General features: G+C 45.6%; 1 protein-coding gene across 2 annotated transcripts in view; it reads right to left on the reverse strand.

The window, feature by feature from the left end:
• Positions 1 to 524: 524 nt before the first annotated feature.
• The window catches only part of LOC149343217 (uncharacterized), a 31830-nt gene continuing 10950 nt past the window's right edge, over positions 525 to 21404 (reverse strand). For both annotated transcript variants that reach the window (XM_089545762.1, XM_089545763.1), the window contains exons 3-10: positions 15702 to 15903; positions 13292 to 13395; positions 9933 to 10135; positions 8395 to 8563; positions 6967 to 7239; positions 5611 to 5755; positions 3448 to 3708; positions 525 to 857 (exon numbers count right to left, since the gene is read on the reverse strand). In XM_089545762.1, coding sequence (XP_089401888.1) covers positions 730 to 857; positions 3448 to 3708; positions 5611 to 5755; positions 6967 to 7239; positions 8395 to 8563; positions 9933 to 10135; positions 13292 to 13395; positions 15702 to 15903 — 1485 coding nt within the window. In that variant the 3' untranslated portion in view covers positions 525 to 729. The remainder of the gene's footprint in view (positions 858 to 3447; positions 3709 to 5610; positions 5756 to 6966; positions 7240 to 8394; positions 8564 to 9932; positions 10136 to 13291; positions 13396 to 15701; positions 15904 to 21404) is intronic.

Below are 21404 nucleotides of genomic sequence, written 5' to 3' on the forward strand. Positions count from 1 at the left end.
TGATTGGGGCTGTGGCACCGGCATGCGGCTGTCGCCAGAACGGAGACGCGCCGCGTAGATACGCTGCTGCCCCATCAACGGCGGCAACGCAGCGGAAGACGAGAGACAGCCGCGGCTCGGCGCCGTCCATTTTCGCGCAGTGACGTTGACTGAACACTCTTTCCTGGCAGCGTCGTAGTCAATTGACCTGTATTCGCCACGTGTTGTTTGCGTTCGCCTCGCACTCTTCTCGGTAATATAATTTGATGTCGTAGATCTGCGTTTTACTCATGTTATCCATTACATCACGTAATCGTGATGCCCGCTATATTTACGAAGCTATGGTGTCATACGCTTCACGCAGAGCTCAAGTATCTGCCGAAATTGTGTGATCGGGCGGAACAATGACCCATCAATGATGGTCGTGCAGAATGCTATCCATAAATGGGTCTAATCATTTCTTATGAAGAAGCCTCGGAGAAGTAGACGTTGTAAGGGAGCCGATGAGGTAGAGTTTCAATAACAGAGGCAGTCTTTCTTTTGCATTACCTATATATACATTTATTCTTACATTTTGTACATAATCCTGAAATACTAACACAAACAACATTATTAAAAAAGCGAATAAAACTTCATGGTATTTTTTTTTTTGGTTTGGCAGTGCAAAATTGACCTCAATTGCAAAGCACACTGTCGCGACCTCCACATTGAAACAAACAAGAAAAAGTAAACTATTTCCAGTGGAATACTTCAAGGAATCGGTTTGTCTGCAAACTTCGCCAGCAGTTCTTTCTTGAGTATTTTTCCATTTTCGGCCTTCGGAAGCGATTCAACGAAGATGACTCCTCCGTAAAGGTACTTGTAAACAGCCGTTTGCCCTGCGAATGAGAGAGAAACCATGTACGACTATGCAGATATTGGACTAGCTTCAATAATGTGACGCTTCATTGTGACTAATCTTTTCAGTGTTCACTGGGTAATCGCGCATTGTTAAAAGAAAAAAGTACAGGTTCTGGGTCATAGCTACTTCCAAGTAATACTGACTACTATCTCCACCTCCACACTTTAATTAGGTCACCGCTCTCAGGATTCTTGTCTAATGTATTTCTCACAAGATTTTATCTCCTTTATATATTTAAAGCTGGAGGGAACCGCATAAATATTTACGCATTTATAACGGCTTATGTAAAATAAAATAGTAAATTAAAAGAAAGGCAAAATAAATGGTGAGCGAGCCAAATAGAGAGTTTGTTTGGTAACCAGCACTAAAGGGAAAATCCTTAATTTGCAGATCAAAGAAGAAGAATACTGAAGGTTATAACAGCAACATTTTTGTAGATATAGCTGTTTACGAAGAGTCCCTTTTCGCACTATCTTCGCTTGAGCATGAGACTTTATGCAAAAAACAGCGCGAACAAACAGGGACGAAAGGAAGGCATCACAGGAACAAGCACTTGTTCCTGTGTATTCTTCCTTTTGTCCCCGTTTGTTCGCGCTGTTTTTTGCATAATGTATCACCAACTCGCCCGCTCAGCTATCCTTTTGGAGACTAATTCACCCTGAGCTCGCAGACAACCCTTCCTTTTTACCCATTTTATACAACTGCAGCACTTTGTATACAGTGCACTGATTCAGTGCCAATAACCTTTTAATTATGCTCAAAAGAGGACCGTAATGTGAGCGAGGCGTCTTAATCCGCTCACCTTATAAATATTCACCTCATCAACAGAGAGGAATAAGTAAATAATGCACATTTGAATCTTAAAGACCACATTAAGTTTGTATTAGCACGGGAGCACATGACAAGAACAACTAAGAATCAGCTCAGTCTGCTTTCACTGCTAACGCTCTTACAAAATCCATAAGCACGCTGCATATTAGGAAGTAATTAGTGTAATTAAGCCATAATATAGAGCGTATGAATGTCGCAATATGTCTACAGTTCTTGCCATAGCTGGCTTTGATTTTTGGCGAAAGGTAATAACAAAAAAATATTTAAACCTGGGCTTCTGTTAAGCTGCGAGGGCGGAAAGGGAAAGAAGCGCCGAAAGCGAACCCTTGTCCTCGGCTCATCTTACGTGGCACGTAAAGTTGGGCGAAATGTGTATAACGCTACAGCAGTAAAAAAATAAAGGAAATCACAAACGAGACATAAAACCAGTCAAAGTAAAGCAAAATTGGCCCACCCTTCAGGCAATGGGATGCGGCAAAAGGGAAAGCATCAAACAGAACAGCGTCAAATGGGAGAACAACAAATGGAAAAGGATCATCCTAAAAGCGCATTCTGCTTAGATAGTTCAATGCCTCAGACCATCTGAGCTATTATTATTTCTTTACTTTTCAGATTCAGTGAAGTTCGAAGCCTAATTAGTTGAGAGCATTTGAAGCTGCTCTGCTATAGTTGGGTTGGTAGTGGTTAAAAAGCAGCTTTGGTTATACAAGCACTAAAATAGACTATTCCGTATCATCGTGAGCTCTACGAAAATAAGGCAGCCCACTGCGAACGTAAAGCAGGCAAACCAATATAGCAGTTCGCACTTTATTTTGGTACAGTAAAAGCGCAACCTGGATTTCATAGAAATTAAAGACTGAAAGTTAAGAGAAGGCAAAATTTGTTAATTGCGAATTGTTGGCGGGCCACGTTATGAGTCTATCCCTTTTGTTCCTGTACAACCCCTTGCATTATAAATGAAAGACTTCCTCAGAGCACTGTGACGCAGCTCACTTGCAAAACAGCAAAAGCAATGGCGAAAGTTATGACACTCGCCTTCTCATCCTTATGTCAGCCGTTACTTCCGTAGTACTTCCGAATGCTTCCGAAACACTATAACAGTTACTGCCATGGTGAATGATCCCTGTTTTATGTCTCAAAGTTATGCTACAACTGAGCAACTCTGCATGAATGAAGCATATTTTTCCGGTTGGGCACGGTGTATCATACCCTTCAGCAATGCTGGTAAGTGCCAAATGGCCTTCAATGAGGCGAAGGCAATGGCGGTGACTGCGCATAGCCGTGTCAGCCATTCTGCGCTCATTCCTCCTCTCTACTTGTTCCTAAGTTGAGCCCACTTCCAACCACCAGACTCAGTTAAGGCCGCTTTAAAGCTGCGCATTCAAACAGCCCTAGTAATGACGATATTTTAGGGTGCAATGGCAGCTATGGCCAAAGAACGCTATGACAAGGCTTTTGTCTACATAAGGGGGAGGTTAAATACCTATTTCCCAAGCATTTCACCCCAAATAAGTCGAGCACCAGTCGAGGGTAACGCTTATACCCACTGAATCACCGGTTGATACCCAGCGGCGCCGGAGAACGAACCCCGGACCTCCTGCATGAGGGGCGGGTGCTCGAACCACTAAGGCGCCGCTGCGTTGCTCAGCCAGTTCTAAGGCAGGGCATAAGAAACGCCTGTGTTTGTCTGCCCCCTCAAAATGTGCCTCCTATAGCAAGTTCTACCGAATACGCACCTGCTACGAGCTTTTTCAGTTCCTCTTCGATCACACTGTGTGGCTCCGAATAAGAAGCATTGAGCACGACGCACGCAGCGGGCGCCTCGCCATACTTGGGGCTGGGCACACCGACCACGGCAACTTCTGCGACCGCGTCGTGAGTCAGCAAGATCTCCTCGAGCTCGCTCGGCGCCAGCTGGTTGTCCATACATTTGATGAGCTGCTTCAGCCGCTCCACCATGTACAGGTGCCCCTCTCGGTCGTAGTACCCGAGGTCCCCTGCGCACAAACATGGAAATGGCCGAGAAAACGTTTTGAGGCGAAGTATGCATTCTAGATAAAGCACATCTCGCCGGCTTAGACAATTTTACGTGAGGCCGCACTACGCAGGTTCTCTCTGCCTATCATCGGAAGCGCACAACGTACCGTTTAAAGACATTTCAGAACTTTAGTCATTGCAGCATATGCTTCTTGCCTCAGTGAGTTGTGTGCGACAGACAGACAAAATTTATTTCCCTGACGCTTCCGCTCGGGGCAGCAGACTAGATATTTAGCGGGGAGATGTTGGGGTATGTTCACTCTCTGGCAACATGACACGTTCTATGACTGAGGTCAGGCGTACTCGGCTGCATATCTTGTTTGTGACCGGCACAGATGCGAACTAATCTGTCAGCCACGCTTCCGGGAATGGTTTTCTGAGAGTTGGTTGAATATGAGGTGCGAAGAAAAACAAAAATGTTCAGATTGCCAGAAAAGATGAGGGGCGTCTGGAACCCAACGCAGTGAGAGCGAGACGGGCGACCTTCTCGGCTCCCAATGAAGTGGTCGTGGTAGGGTGTGAGCGGACAGGTTGAGTAACGTAGTACAAAGTAATCCCCTCAGCGGATGCTGCAGAGACCAATCAGGCCGGGGCGTCATCTCATCGAGCATCAGCAGTCATCTCATCTTGTCGATAACGGCGGTCGGGTATGCAGTAACAGAACGAGAAACCGTGCGAGAGCCCATGAATGTCGTGATACTCGACGTGTTTCGTTCACCAGGCATTCATTTCTACTGCACACGCGGAATGGGCTATCTACTAAACGTTGTTAGGCGCAAAATTTTACTTGAGTCAAAATCCGCCCCTTAGTTCTGTGACTAAGACAGACCGAAAAAATGAAAAAGCAGACGGTTTATCAGGCTGAGTTACGGTGGGCACTCAAGGTCCTTGCATGCTAAAGGCATTTAACCTAAAGGTCTTCGCCATAGGGACCTTTGGCCTAAAGTACTTCGCCTAAAGGCCTTTACCCGAAAGGAATTGACCATGAGAGCCTTCAGCCTAAATACCTTTGGGTAAAGACCTGGCTAAAGGCTTTCAACCATGTGAATGCTTGGCTGAAGGCCTTCGTCCATGTGAAGGCCTTTAGCCAGGTCTTTACCTAAAGGTATTTAGGGTGAAGGCCTTCATAGTAAATGTCTTCCGGCTGCGAGGTGTGCACACCTGGCAGGTTGCCCACAACCCGGTGGGCAAATGGGCCTACAGGCAGGCTTCGGGGACCCTACGCGTGTACGCATGCCCGAAATCGGAAAATGCGCCTAGTAGTGCTGCCACACTCAAGACCATGATAGGAAACTTCGTATAGAAGATTAAGTACCATGGGGAAGCATTTCGTACAATGCATTAGGAAATGTGAAGAGCTGCTTTGTTTCCTTTCTTGCAGTTTTGTAGTTCCTATCTCAAATCGCTGTTCCGAGGTAGACAGCGAATATGTAGAAAAACGTGCTAAGTTCTCGGTTCCTCGCTTATTCCAGCACCATTGTTCTGTCATGCAATTCCCACTACCCTCACCATCATCACTACACACGAGAAAGGGCTCGCCACATACTTAATATGGCCCAACACTGCACTCTCCACATGCTCGAAACGTGGGCTCATTTTCAAACGTGCTACCTTGGCATGGCTTTATTTCCGCGTATGGATGCGAAGCCTACCCTCCTAAACCCTTCTCTGTTCAAACTGTCGGGGCAAATGTGGTAGACACTGCGTCAATAATTCCATGCAGAGTTACTTTACCCATCAGAACTGTCAGAGGAAAAAACCGCCTGAAGCAGGATAGAAGCAAGGCAACAGGAGAAAAACGTGCAGCTCCGAAGAACGACAGATTTGATTGTGTTTATTTGCTTTCTGTTGTTCGTGCGTACCTGTCCTAAGCCATCCGTCGCTGCCGAGGACGTCTGCGGTGGCCTCGGGACGGAGGTGATAGCCCTTCATGACATGCGGAGACCGGACGCAGATCTCGCCCTGCTCAAACGGCTCCAAGAGCTTTCCGGTGTTCACGTCCACCACCTGAAAGACACGCAACCCAGAAGCATTTCGGTGTTTCGATTTTTCTTCGGTGTGCTACCAGCCTCAAAAGGTGCGAAAAATGTGAAGAGAAAAAGACGGCTGTCTTGAGTAGTCTCCCAGCCTTTCCATCAAGCGTGGGAAGTGTCGTGAAGCTAACAACCTCAGAAAGTTTTCTTTTCTCGGTCAGTCCTTTTTTGCCATATGTTCTTGCATTCGGAAAACTTCTCATCGCTGTTCTGATGTGAGCGCAATTTCTTCTCCATTTCTCTCGGGAAGCAAGGGGTTTTCACTGTTCCTACCATGGATCTCTTCAGCGGCCTTTCTACCTAACCCAACAGATCGGTGTAGTTTGGTTTGGTACATAGTGTTTAAAGTCCCCAAGCGACTCAGTCTACGAGGGGTGCCGTAGTGGTAGACTCCGGTTAAATTCGATTACGTCACGTTCTTAAATGTGCCCTGACAACATGCGTTGTTCGAAGCTTAATATGCGTTTACGGTCAACAAATCACCGATTGTTTTGGGCGAACAGTTCGCAATGAGAGTCGCCTACCAGAAAAGATGAAGCAAGAACAAAACTGCTTGTATAAAAACACAAAGAAAATACGAGAAAATCGCGGCCCTTTGTTTAACCTGAGTGAAAATTAGAGTTCGCGTCCCCCACAGATAAACCACTGTTTACTAAACACAAGAACACTGCATTCATTCTTTACGCAACGCTTCTTTCCGGCAGAAAAACCGATCCCCTTAGTTTTTTTTAACTTATTATTTTTCATTCACGGCAATTTCACGCAATGACCGCAAATTATACCAGGCCAAACTCACCGGTCATTTTTAGAATATGTACACATTCCGTGGAACTTTTTAGTGTACGCCGATTTTTAACTCCATACTCTCAGGTGTGCATATTTGTGTATTTTGCTCTGCCTGCATATTTCTTTGATTCTCCTTTTTCTATTTTTATAGCTTCTAATGCCCATTACCACACCCACTCCATCCTCCTGGGAGGCCACCCTTTTGGCCACACGAACTGGTGAACAGGTCAAGCTGACTGACCGGGCTAGGCTGCAGGGGGAGGCAAAAGGCCTCTTGGACTGAGGAGCCCTCCTGCGAAGGCTTTTATCTTTATAATTAAGTTTATCCTCCTCCTCCCCCAGCGTGCACTTGCAGTGTCACAGAGTCTGCGAGAAGATAAGAAAACCGTCCTCACTTACTTTTACTTCGCAGCCGGCGGTAGGGAGTCCCATATGATCTGCGGTGATCTCGTCAACCTGCGTGGCACTGACCAAGCCGAAGGTTTCGGTCATTCCATAGATGTTCGCCAGCGTGGATGGTGTCAGCATATCACAGATGTCACGGGACAGGCTGCTCGACAGGGAGCTGCCACCGTATATTATCTTCTCGATGTGCGGCAGCTTTCGCCGCGTGCTCTTAGCCTCGTTAATCAGCATTTGCCACTTGCTTGGAAGACCTATTATCGACGTTACCTGCAAGACAAAACTGAAAGCTTGTAACGCATGTTTCGTCCGTGAATGAAAGTTTCAAACCGAGCAATATTATTGTCCGTATCACGACTTTCAGAGATTTTTGAATTCACAATGAATCCAAATGTAGATATCCGTTCTCAGTGCTTCCCTCTGTACGCTTAAGGATTGCAAGCACTGCATTTACTTTTCGTACATATCCCTCGAGTAATGCTTGCTGCGTGGTGCACTTGCGATATGGAAAACATAAAATAAACCATTTTCGCTCAGTATTGCTAAGACATTAGCACCGAGCGATGCTAGACTACAGAAGAAAAATTGCTGGTTTTACGTTTTATGGTGTTTGACGTCTCGAAGCAACACAGGCTCTAGGGGACGTCGTAGTGGAGGGCTCCGAATAATTTTGACCACCTATGGTTCTTTAACATGCACTGACATCGCACAGTGCACGTGCCTCTAGCATTTCGCCTCCACCGAAATGGACCGCCGCCGCTGGGATCGAACCCGCGTCTTTCGGATTACCAGCGGAGCGACATAACCACTAAGGAAGCGCAGCGGCCGATCAAAAAAAAAACTGGTCTTGTGGCAGTATTCAAACGGTAAGCGCCAACACACTGTATTCTCATTTGCAGAAGTGATCTGGCATTCATGTCGACAGCCAGTTAAAATTATGTCGACGTGTCTCCTCTGCCCAGAACCTGATTATCGCCGCACTGCGGGCATACTTAATTAGGTTGGTTTGGTTTGGTTTATGGGGTTTAACGTCCCAGAGCGACTCAAGCTATGAGAGACGCCGTAGTGAAGGGCTCCGGAAATTTCGACCACCTGGGGTTCTTTAACGTGCACTGACATCGCACAGTACACGGGCCTCTAGAATTTCTCCTCCAAAGAAATTCTGCCGCCGCGGCCGGGATCGAACCTGCGTCTTTCGGGTCAGCAGCCGAGCACTATAACCACTGAGCCACCGCGGCGCATACTTAAGGCACAGGCGTTAGAAAAACAGAGCGCCTTCTCTTTGGACCAGCAAAAATGTTCCACGCAAGAAGTGTGCATGTAAGCACTAGTTTCATAGGTATCCGGCTGCCGTGCGAGTATTAGATCTGGTAAATGCGAACCCTGCACGTGAACCCTGCACGCGTATATGCATCTCGTACTTACCTTGTACGTTTGGACGACATCTACAAATCTGTCCAGAGGTAGCGTGATCTCGCGCAGGATGGTCGTAGCGCCGCAGCACGGACCAAACGTGTTGAGCGTGAAGCCGGAGACATGGGTGACTGGATTCCAAGCCAGGTAGACGTCATCTTCGGTAACAAACCCCAGCTTACTGAAAAAAACGAGACAAAACATTGTGTGCTCGTTTCTAAAGCTCCCATTAATGTGCATTTTGAAAGCCATACGCATATAAAAGTGACAATGCACCCGCCAATCGACAATTTGCATTCCAGTGTAGCGGTACAGTATCATACGAAACCAAGCCCTATAAAGCATGGCTGCTCCAAAGAACAATTCGCACAGTTAATTCTTTATGGCATCATATTGCTTTCAGAAGCGTAGAAGCTCATTTGTCGACCCAGGTTCTTGTGCCGGTTGAAGTGCACAAGTATTCCGTTATATATGCAAAAATACTGTCAAGACAGTATCAAGAAAATGCCATTTCTTTGTTGGTGTATTATCCACCAAAACCATCGATTAGGGTGAATCTTTTTCACGTTTGGTTGAGTTTCTCTTGAGGCGTAATTTTGAAGACGCTCGTATGTTCTGTGATGCCAGAACGAGTTAAAAAAATGCCCAGGCTTAGCTTGGTTAAGCCAAGAATGCGTTACATATTGCGCGGTCTTTTTGCGCGAGGTATTGCTTGGCCGCACTCGATTTTCTCAGCAGCTTTTCCTCCGTGACGTATGGGTGGATGGATGGATGGATGGATAGGAGCACCCCCTTTGAAACGGGGCGGTGCAACCACCACCATGCTCAGCCGTGTTTTTTTTTCTTTGTTTTCTTACGTGGTTTCGTGACGTCACGTCACCACGTGACGTGACGTCACCAAACCACGTGACGTCACGTCACGTGGTTGTCACGTGGTTTGGTGGCTGCCCGGCCGCGCCCAAGGGCTGAACTGAGTGATTGCAATATGCTATGCATAAAAATCCAAGGTTGGTGAAATATGCACCAATAGTACGCAGTATCTTACTACAGAGGACTCCGGAATATCGTTTCCCAGAACATAGGCAGCTTCAGCATGTTGAGCCCCATATACCATGTTATCTAGTAACCTCAACATTTGCCGTCACTTCAGCTCCTGCGACAGCAGCTTAAAGCAATTTAGGGAACCAAGACCATTCTACGCAGATTGAGACACTAAAAGTACGCGGTCGCGCTGAGCCGAAAGAACTTGCGAATGTTTAAGGTTAAGTCAAGTCTGCAGCTTAGTGCCGCGTCAAGAATTATTATAGGTACGATAACTTTCCTTGCGATTTTTATTCTTGAGGCCATTACTTTTCTCGTTATGTAAACAGTATAGCTCTTACAAAGTGATAACAGCCAAGCTCGCAAGCGAAGTTGGCTGATAATGTTATGCATTCTTAGCTGACATTAAGGTATAAGGCGAACTTCTGTAAGTATGCTACAAATTGGCCAAAGTTAAGTGCTATGCATTAATTGGCTGTTCTACTGCGTTCTTCCCATCAAATGTATACCTGAAAGATAAGAACGTTGAAACATAGGCCTTGTGAGTTATTTCCACGCCCTTCGGCAGGCCTGTGGAGCCGGACGTGTAGAGAATGACGACCACATCTTCGTTTGGGTCAACAGGTACGTCCCCTTCTCGCCACGAATCCTCAATATTGCTTTGAAACTTGGCAGCATTTATGAACCCGGGCACCTCGCCGATGGCACATGCCTGCAGGAAACAAAACAAATTGAAATAAAATTGCTGCGAAGTAGAGTTCAGTGCAGTGGGACACAGTCGTCTGTTCATTCGTGGCAAAGTAACTTGCCTTAAATTTTATCGTATCGGAATTGGATTGGTTTATGTTAGGTTTATGGGAGTTTAACGTCCGAAAGTAACTCAGGCTATGCTCGACGCCGTAGTGAAGGACTCCGGAAATTTGACCACCTGAGGTTCTTTAACATGCACTGATATCGCGCAGTAGTCTACCATTTCGCCTTCATCGAAATGCTACAGCTGCGACCGTATTGGAATTAAAGGGAAACTGTCCTTGGTTTACGCGTGTGACAGCAATAGATATGTCTTATGAAACTTGAAGCGTAAAACATGGCAGCGGTGCCGCGGACAGGCAATCGTTTTACACAGTTACAGCTGAAGACCGATAACGTATGAAGCACGAAATGCGAATGTAGATGCAACAGCAGTTCGAAGTTACACGAACCGTTAGAGAATAAGGAGAGCGTAGTTTTGCATGCTAAACCACTTACAGCCGCACGTAGGATCACAGGAAACGAGCTGTGTGCATAAAACCGCAAAATTGATGGTTATGCCACCACTAAATTTGTGAATGACTTTTGGATATTATACGCCAAGACGAAAACTAGCTAGAAAAAAGTGCCTATCACATAATTGAGGAGTAATCTGAAGATGAATGCTCAATCAGTTCCCTCTCACACTGCTGACGACTGCACATTTAACTTACGCTGCAGATAAGTAAAGAATGAAAGTGGCGCGAGATGCTTGTTATGACAACCGACTGCCTTACTCTCATTTAGAAGCAGCAAACGATAATGCACCACACCAAAATATGAAAAATGATCATTTCTTTACATCATCGTACAAAGTTTTCCAAAAAAATGCGGATGTATTTAAAACAACATGAACAACATGCTGTCCTTAACTACTGTTGACAATTTTCTGGCCCTTTGAGAATAAACCTCGGAAATGAGAACAAAAAATTCAGGGGGCACTTTGACTGTCTAAAGTGCGTAGAGGCGAAAGCGTTTTCCGCACCACTTTCAGTGCTTCTGTGGCACTGGTGGCGTCACATGTCATTGAGTACTAATTACTAAGTGATGACAAATCACTAATTAATGGTTAATTACTAATTAATGCCTGAATATTAATTAACTGCTAATTAAGCTTAAGCTTAAGCTTCGCCTTTAGGAGTGGAACGCGACAGCGTGTTGTAGCGCTGCCAGGGAGTCCATAGAACGCCATCGCCCATTCGGTTCTACGCCTCGCTCGTCGGTAAATTGGTTTTTGAGGAAAGGAAATGTATTTCTCTCTCATATCTCGGTGGACACCTAAACCTCGCCGGAAGGGAAGGGAGGAGGATGGCAGTGAGCGAAGACACCGTATTCACTAGACGTGCCTTTGTTCATTCCAAACCATCGGGCTGGCATGGCGGAGTGGATAGCATGCTCGTCTCGCACTCCGAAGACCGGGGTTCGATTCCCGAGCTCGACCAATTTCTTACTAGGTTTTATTTATTTATATGGCCTGACTAGAGAAGTTAATTAGGCTAATTGGGTAATTAAGCAATTAACTAAGCTCAGTCCCACTTATTTGGAGCGTCACTATATGGTCCCTTCAATTGGTTGCATGGTTACTAGCCAAAGTACAATTGGCCCCGTTTGAAATTGGCGCACTGTGACGTCACGACCGTTTCGACCAACTGAAAAGCGTGACATTCTCTGTCGACAACTGCTGCTTACAACGATGAGACATTAAAGGCTTTCGCCTTAAAACACATTCTGTGCTTTGTTCCTTCTATTATTTGCAATCCTGCTTTCTACCAGCTAATGGGCGGTTTTTATTGCTATACGTTCTATATAAAAGACCTACAGGCATCATTTCATTTCAATGTCGAGAAGCTAAAAGCCTGTGGCCATTACAAGAACCGTTTCTCGGGTGGAGCAACAGATTTTTCATTTACAAGAATGCGGTGGAAGTTAAGGAGAAAGCGCGCTTTGAACGCGAAATCGACACGAATCGCGCGAACACTGCCATTTTTCAGCCGGAGAGTTCTCGCTAGTGACCTCCATCATAAAGAATCCAGCTCGAGCGCTTCCCGAAACCACGCACATCCAACGCCCCCACGACCGAATTTCCTTATAAATTCGCAGCGATGACTTCATTAGTTAGATGCTGATAATGATTATAAAGTTAGATGATTATTATTATGGACTTTAATGGCTGAAGGGCAGCTTTTGGTCAAAGAGCGCAATAGCACGAGGTATGGACGTTCGGTACACAAAGTAGGGTAAAACATTCATTTCCAAACATTTCACCCCAGAAAAGCCAAAAACCACGCCATGGGAAAAGCATGTACTCATTGTGTCACCCGTGGATACCCGGCGGCTCTGGGAATCGAACCCCGCACCTCCCATATGTAAGAAGTTTATCAGGTTGTTTATCAGCGCAATCTTCCTACGAATTCAGAATAATCGGGATCGTACAGCTATCGATCTATTTCTTATTTATTGCGCGTGCTGCAGGTGTACTACTAGCATAGACCACATACGCTTCCACACATACCCAACAATTCTGGACAAAACCATTTGGAAGCGGAAACCGAATATTGACGCAATTGTGTAACAATGCAGATTTCGCTATAACAATCAATGTATCCAACTATTAACCGACGGCAGCCTGGCTTTTTTTTAGTATTAAATTTTTGCTGTCGTCAAAAGCGTTCTCCATTAGTTTCCAAGGTAGTCTTCACTGTTCGATGTAAACACTTTATAAGAAAGATTTTGCTACATATCAGAAGAATTGACGATTACCTTCAGTATTTACGTAACAGTATCTTACAATTTTTCAATTTTCAGAATTTTTGTCATGAATGTTGGACGTGTTTCGGAGTTCCTTGCTCTCCTCTTTTCTTGATACGCGCAAAAAAAATTTGGGTCCACAAGTAACGATATCCAGATTATAGGGGTCGATTACACCCTACAACGACTTGTCTCCCATGAACAGTGCAGGTACTTAAATAGCAAGCTCTATGCGGTAATTTTTATTCTGTGCAGAAAGAAATAACTTCAAAATCCTCAAATGTTCCTGAGTTTCCAAACAAATTCTGGGTTCCTGACGAAGTTTGCCCACCTTTAAAGGAATCTTCTCCATAACTTGCAAGGCTTTCGAGGAACTAGCAACATCCGTAAGAATCCACTCGCATGCACTGTCTTCAATTTGGTATCTGAGTTCTCCTGCAAAGGACATGATAGTGGACAAATGGACACAGTGAAACAAAAACACGCAAAAAAGTTATACACTTCGCTGCGGCGTCCAGCACAAGTTAGCGCAGTCAAGACGAATGTGCGCTTTAATACCACTCGATGGAGTTGCCAGAAGTTGCTACCCCCCGCTCAAAGAATCCATTGGCTTCCTAGGTGAATGCTTCTCTATATTGAGAGGAACGGACTTTTCTGTCATAGGTGTCGTTCTGAGCGTCTCTTGTTCTCGTTACTTTTTGCTCCACTCTGGCACCAATACTGTATCTCTGGGGTTTCAAACTAGATCTGGGAGAGTTGTTTATCTCGCGCTTCCTCATTTTTCCTTACGCGATCAAAGTTTCAGCTATGGCATAACTGAGTTATGCCATAGCTGTGGTTTCTGTGGCTGTTGGCTTCTCTCATAACTGAGTTAAAGTTAGACAATCACTTCGGGATAGTGTAGATGGATTATACAATGCAGCGCTTCAGAGAAAAGCACAAGGATTGTGAAGGTCTACGTTGTACGTGATAATAGCGGTTATAATAGAAAATTTAGAACATTAGAATTGCCATCTCGCGAACAAATGCTCAAGAACACAAACCTCAAAGCCAACAGGGAGCTCGCACGACAAGATCCGGTGGCATAGGTTGCCAACAAAATTGCTCCACGGTTATGTAAATTATAGGAATATTGATCAATGTTTGTGTATTAACACTTATATTACAGTATTAAATGTATTATCATTTATTGTTTACACTGTACGTAACTTCACATAAAGGACGGCCTGTCAAAGTAGTAACAACAAAAACCCTATTACAGGAACATTCTGCACCCTGGTCTATGAAATAATTTGTTGCGAAGCCTCGATTTCGACCACATGCGGTTCTTCAGTTTGCTCCGGAATCTGAGCACACCAGCGAAGTGCGTCCAGCAAATCCGGGTTTGAACACGCGTGCTTGTGCTCGATAAGAGGATGTCACAACCATTGATCCACCATGACAAATGCACCTACTATGCATTTACCGTTCTCCAGTCCCCTCTCTCGCCAACTCCAACCCTCACTTCGCCTTGCCTCTCCCACTTTTCGTCTTCCTCCTTTCCCTGAAAGTAGAGGTTATTCCCCTCTCCACTTTTTCACTCGTTGCCTCCCATCGTCTGTTCGTCTTCCTTCTCACTCCCTCCCACCTTTCTTTTGAAAGTGGAGATGATTTCCCGTTCTCTGTCTTGTCACCTGCCAACAGACGCTTCAGACTGACGGTCGAACAGATTTTTCCGCGATGAGCGTACTAATAATAAATTAGAAGCTGCATAGTTGAAATACAGCAGGCTTTCAGCAGCGAATAGGCGCACATAAGTGCAGGGTACGTACAAGTAAGTTGAAACATAATGCGTATTTGTATTTTTTTACTGCTGCAGCTGATACTGAAAATTGATGTTTCAAGTACTGCTGTCATTGGCTGACCATCACATCTAGCGCATCTCACGTTTCTGAAAACAGGTATGAATCGACAACACAATAAGAATGAACAAACCTTTCCCCTCGTTCGACAACGTCAAGGATGATTTTTTGTTGTTCATACAATATGAGTGTTCTCTTGCATTTCGTTGTGTTGTGCTGTGTTGCACTTTGTTGGATTTTATGACAGAAACAACCAAGGTCACCGTGGGGGCAAACACAAGGTTAAGTTTGATTTCGTATTGAAAAACTAAAGCAACGTAAAAGTTTCGCATTTAAGAAATGAACAAGACATGAAGATAAACAATTACACTGTCCCCTTGCAGGAAGCTACAATACAACGGGATGAGTTTATCATACAAAGATATAAACTATTTTGTTTTATTTTCCGGTTTTGGTGCATGACAGTAAGATGTGGTGGATTGTGAGCTCGTCTCAACATGCTTAAGATGTAGGTCTACCTTGCTTCAAAAGCATGCATTTGTGTGTGAGATGCGGACGTCCAATTCAAAGGCGACGAAAAATTACATCGATGAAGCGATGACTACCATTCCTGGATGATCAGGTACAGTTTGTTTTTTCTTCGTTATCCCAAGAAGCTTGTCATTTCGTCCTCTGTTTATTCTGTACAGACTTCGTGCAAACCTTGGTATGTTTATGTGTTCTAGTTCACCGTTACGGACATGTGCGGGACATGCGACAGCTTTGTCGCACCCGCTGCTTCCTGCGTAGATAGAAACACCAAATTTCTGTTGGTGGTCTACTGATGGTGCTGCAAAATTAAGGCAATCCAGGGATCTGTGCCGCTACAGCGCCACGGAGGTTCGTGTGCGCGCGACTCACTTTCGACGTAGGTAGTCCTTGCCATGACCAGGGTGCCGCCAGCGAAGACTACGCCCATGGCGGCTATGATGTTGTCGAGAGAGTTTCCCATTTGACAGCAGACTCGTGAGCCTTTCTGGAGGCCCTCCCGAGAAAACCCGGCTGCGCAGCGGCGGATTCGGCTTAGCAGCTCAGCGCCAGTCAGGTGTGCGTCAACGTCAATCTGGAAGAGCGGCAGGCATTCATTAAAAAAAATGCCAAGGAGCATGCACACAAACTGCATGCGCCTGTTACGTAATTGGTGAAATCGGTGGTCGGTTTCAAAGTTACTAGCAATTAATGCAAGGCAAAGATTGCATATACAAGGCAGCGCAAGTAGAGAAACAGTGGTCACGCAATTCGCGGTGGCATATACACTACACAAACTGGAAATCATTGAGATTTCATCTTAAACAACGGGGTAAACAAAGCGCACAGGCCAGCATGTTTACAATGGTTTGTGTCATTTTTTTTATTCGAACACTTTTCTAGAATCATCGGAGTGAGAAGAACATTGATTTAAACATGAAAATTACAGGCAGTGCAGAAAATGAAAACCCAGTATAATCTACTAAAACGCAAGACAATTTTATACATTAAAAAACAACAAAATGAAAACACCGAAAGACCAAGTCCCCGTGGCATGTAGCACTGAAAGTAATCGGCTTAGCAGTACAACCAGCAAGCTATGAAAATTCGACAATCTGAAGAATTCAACAACCTCTTTACTGGAAGTGAGAGATGCCAACAGCCACAGAAACCAAGGAGTACAGGGGATTTTTTTTTATTAATTTATTTTTTTGTGGTGTTGATCAAGTAAGAATGTTACTGAATATGTTGTCGCTTAAAGCTAATTGATTAGAAAAGCAGAAGAAAAAACAACCACATGCCGCCGGAGGGATCCGAACCCACGACCTCCGAATTACGCGTCCGGTGCTCTACCTCTGAGCTACGGCGACGGCTGTCAAACCTTCGGCGGAATGTTAAAACAGATGTACCAACTAAGTAACGCGCGTGGTAAGAACGATCGGGACACAACAGCACTCTGCGTGGTGTCATTCCGATGTGCCTGTCCTTTTCGGAGCGCACTTCCCTTAACTTTCCTACTGTCAAGCTCGGGTACAATCGGTTACCACTGTAGATGATTGGAAGTGGTGTTTTCTTGCAGGTGCCATAATCTGATGGTGACGAACAAGTTCAATCGACTGACGGCGAATAGGTGAACAGCAGATAGGTTTTTAATGAGGCGGCTTCATCATGAATTACCTCCCTCTTGGTAAAATGGCCCCAATTCTACCCAAAGGAGAGGCAGACTTCGTATGCTCGTCAATATTCTAGGGATGATAGGTAGTGGCGTACGATATGTGCAGTTTAACATCCGAAAGCGACATGGGCTACGGGGGACGCCGCACTTGGGGCCTTCTGTTTGATATCGACCACCCGTGGTTCTTTAACATGCAATGGCAACGCACAGTACGCGGACGCCTTGCGCTTCGCCTTCATCCGAATGCAGCCGCCGCGTCTGGGATCGAACCCGCTTCCTCGGACTCAGCAGCCCAGCACCATCACAACTCAGCCACCGCGGTGACTGAACGCAGTTGCCCTCAGCCACTACAGACGAGGATGGCTTGAGATCACGTGACAAGGTCGCGCAGCTTCTGCTCAAACTTGTACCCAAGTGCAGGTGCCCGCTCCAGCTCTTATCGGCGCCCTGGCAGAGGACCAAAGGGCAGGGCTAGTCTCTATTTAACCCCGCCTGTCAATGCACGATATCTTATACAGCAGGACGCAGGCTGTATCGAAACGCCGGAACGTTGTTGCAATCTACCATCGAATCCCGGCCGCAGCTGCCGCATTTAATGGCAGCGAAGCACAAAAACGTCTCCGTGCTGTGCGATGTTGGTGCAAGTTAAAGTATCGTAGGTGGTCGAAATTAATTCGGAGCCTTTCTCTACGCAGTCTACATGGGCAATGTAAAACTTTGGGGCATTAAACCGCGCATGCTCACCAATCACTTAACAAGCCCGAACCACGCATTCCTGCCTACCCACTTGAAGCCCACCAGGCGCACCGCAGATGTGGCACAGTACGAATACGGATAGGAACTCGTAAGCAAAATGCTCCACCGGCTGCAAATACAAATTATTTTTGCTTCTTTCATAAAAGCTGTAGCTGCTGTATGCCAGCCTATTTTACTGCATCTCGATGCATTCAGTAAGAAGGCTGAACCGCTAAGACCTGTTGTGAGGCTAAACGCCCATGACTTGTACACTGAGTGAAGTGAAGTGAAATGCAGCGTTAGCTGGAGCACCTGTGCTACTGACTCAAACATCTAAGAAAAAAAAGAATAAGCACCACAACACTGCGTCGACGTCAAGTATGGCTGCTGTCTGTCCCACTCGGTTTTTCTTTGTTTCAGGCGCCTCACTAGCGATCTGTACTTAGACACAAGCAGCATCTTTAAGCGAGTCTCTGACTGGCTGGAATTCGACGACACGTGTGTACTCCGAGGAAGCCGAGAATAATTAAAGCTCGGGAGTTCGGGGCCTCGAGAGAAAATGGGCCCGCGTGCCTAGTTTACATTTTACGACATGCAAATGCGCCCACTGGACATAGGGTGATTTAAATCAAGTTGGCACCGCAAATTTACTCCAAGGGGGAACTCTCGCTGAAAATTAAAATGAAAGGACCACTCGTTCTCTAGCTGTTTTATCTCTTTTGCACAAGCTGGCGTCGCGAATGCAAAATTCACAGCAGGCTAATCCTGAAAGCAATCGTAATCACGCAACTCTCACCCAGTTGGTCGCAATAGTCTGCCTTTTTTTTTCAGTCTTAGCATTTTTTTCACGCGCCGCGTCTTCTTGGGACACTGCTCTCAAATGCGCATAATACAAAAGACAGTGGTTTATAATGCAACGAAGTGAGCGGCTGTGTTCAGTGTTAATGAGTGGGGGTGGTTCCCACACACATCCTATTTCCACTGATGAATGTCCAACCAAGTTTCCTGATGCAGCGGTCGCCTCGCTCGTATTTCCCAAAGTTTGCCTCTTCTGGCAAGGGCCTCATTCAAATCCTCTAGCCACAGCTATGCATATCATATGTCCGTGTCGCATCATGCAAAGTAATGGATGATGCTCTTCACTGATTTGTACGAGAAGTTGTAGTTGTCCGATTTTTTTGTCACAAAAGCGCATTAATTCGTCCTCTCAAAATAAAATATTCTCAAGCGCTCTTAAGCATCTCGTTCTCAGACGGGTAGGACCTATCAAGATAACTACCGTTATATAAGACGTGAAGCAACAAACATGGCTTTAAACCATATGAGGGAAGCAAAACCACATTTCTGCAAGGGCTACACTGTACGCCTAGTCAAACGGCACCTCGCTAAACACCGCGAGATTTTGAAAATCTATTCAACAAGCGACCGGTTAATTATTGAACACTTCGAAGAATTTGGACACTTCTTGGGCTTGTTACGATAGTAAAGGAACGATCTTCACGTGCCCTGCGCGGAGAATATGCTGGCACGCGCTGTGATCGCATTTTATGCCTACGACTTACAGAAACGAGGTTAGAATCCAGTATGGTTTTCTCTATCGTCCCATACCTACTCCGCCATTGCCTCTGCTTTGACGATGAACGAGTGCTCAAGTCTGCTTGGTTTGGTTTATCGGGTTTAACGTCCCAAAGCGACTAAGGCTATGAGAGACGCCGTAGTGGAGGGCTCCGGTATTTTCGACCACCTGGGGTTCTTTAACGTGCACTGACATCGCACAGTACACGGGCCTCTAGAATTTCTCCTCCAAAGAAATTCTAGCCGCCGCGGCCGGGATCGAACCCGCGTCTTTTAGTGCTCAAGTCTGCACCGCAGCGTTTGGATTCAAGTGCTCTTACAAAACCCAGACTCCTGGCACCACAGCCTTATCCTTCCTCGGCTATAGGAAAGCGGTCGGTGCTCTCCTGAAATATTCAGGAAAATGCTTCAGCGCCACGTTCAAGACTGGCTGTGGGCGCCCTATGTTGTTACAGACCAAGAAAAAACATTAACGCGGTCCCTACTATGAACTTAACTGAACTTTCATTGTGTTATTTTACTCCTATTAACCCTCACCGCACATGTAAGGTAGCCAATCGGGCAATGCATATTTTTACTTTTTTCCTCTTGCTCTCTGCCCGTGTAGTTTTCGTACAGGAAATAAGCTTCTAGAAATACCAGCCAACAACACGCTTATAACCACGACAACTACGTCTACGAACGACGATAATTTCCCTCGCGTATGCAGCAGGAGCTTGTGCGAGGCGACGGCGTATCCACCTGCCTGATTGACTCGTGAGCGAGCGAAAGCAAGCGCGCCTGTAAAGCTCTGCCATGTACGCTTTTTTGGATGTGTCGACGGCGGGACTCGGTTTCCTCGAGCAAGTAACTTCCACTGCACAGCCACGGGAAGTTGTCGCACGAAAACTGTTCGCAGAGCTGAACCGTAGCGCCATCTACTCCGTGAAGTACGAACTCAACGGCGCGGTAAAAATGTCCGCTGTTTGATGTGCCTGAGGTGATCTACAAACTCGATGCAAGGACCTTGCTTACTTCTTCGTAAAAGTAAAATGCGTGCAAACAAGGCTCCTTTTAGCATTACAATGAAACTTGTAGTACTGGGTGTATACTACCGGTGAGTTGGTTCTTTTGCCATAAATATGCCTGGGGCGCTGGCCATCTACAGGCTGTTTCGGACTCTCAGCCTTTCAGAAAGCTTTCCCAGTCAATGGCTAGTTTAATGATGTTACATCCGCATTTTAATTTTTATCCTGACTCAGAAAACAAGCTCCAGAGCGAATGTTCTCAATGATAAAGGCCCAAACTTAGAGAAGAAAGTTGTTTTATAACTATTTCTTCCGGTTTCTAGCGTTAGCAACAGCTAATCCTCAGACCAAGTGGTTTCTATGAATTGATGAAAAGGAGTAGCAGGAGGCGCTATGCGGCACCAGCTACTCCTTTCTTGTTAATGTAAATAAAAAATCAATGAACTCTCCAACCACCTTGGAACAGCACCGAAAAGTGTATTCTCTTATGCACGCTTCCTATTTACCATAATGTCAAGCCTTTTTTCTTTCCTGGCGATAAAGGTATAAAAGCAGTCTCCTGCTCGCTACGGAATTGAACTTTTTCAGGTAAACCAGGATTAAATGAATTAAAGACAGCAAGACAAAGACCCAACCTAAATTGGATAAAGCCAACCACCTCGCCGCCCTATCGCCTGGTGCGTATACTTTTTCTGATCACAAACCGCTGGGCCTGGTTAAAGCTAATAACTTCTCACCTTTTTCTGATAGCCACATTGCCTTATATTTGCATAACTATGTCTTTCTAGAGGAGAGCAATTTCCGAAGTCTACAAACAGATGAACGCTAGCGCCTAACGCATCGACAGAAACCAGAGAACAATCATCAGATTAGAGGCTTAAACCGATAAGTCTGTCTGCCAGGTCCTGGGGGAAACTGAGTGACCACCCAAGCGAACGGTCTCGTAATCTCTAGTATGTTCACCGGTGACAGACATGCCGCAGTGACGGTACTGGGCGGTGGCTGTTCGCAAGTTCTGTTACATTGATTTCTTTCTCTTCATTTTCGTGCTGCGTAATCTTTGCACCAGCACCAATGTGCACCAGCTTGTTACGTCCTTACGCG

Source organism: Amblyomma mixtum, chromosome 5, assembly GCF_055824585.1.
Source record: "Amblyomma mixtum isolate Tamu chromosome 5, ASM5582458v1, whole genome shotgun sequence".
Taxonomy (NCBI): domain Eukaryota; kingdom Metazoa; phylum Arthropoda; class Arachnida; order Ixodida; family Ixodidae; genus Amblyomma; species Amblyomma mixtum.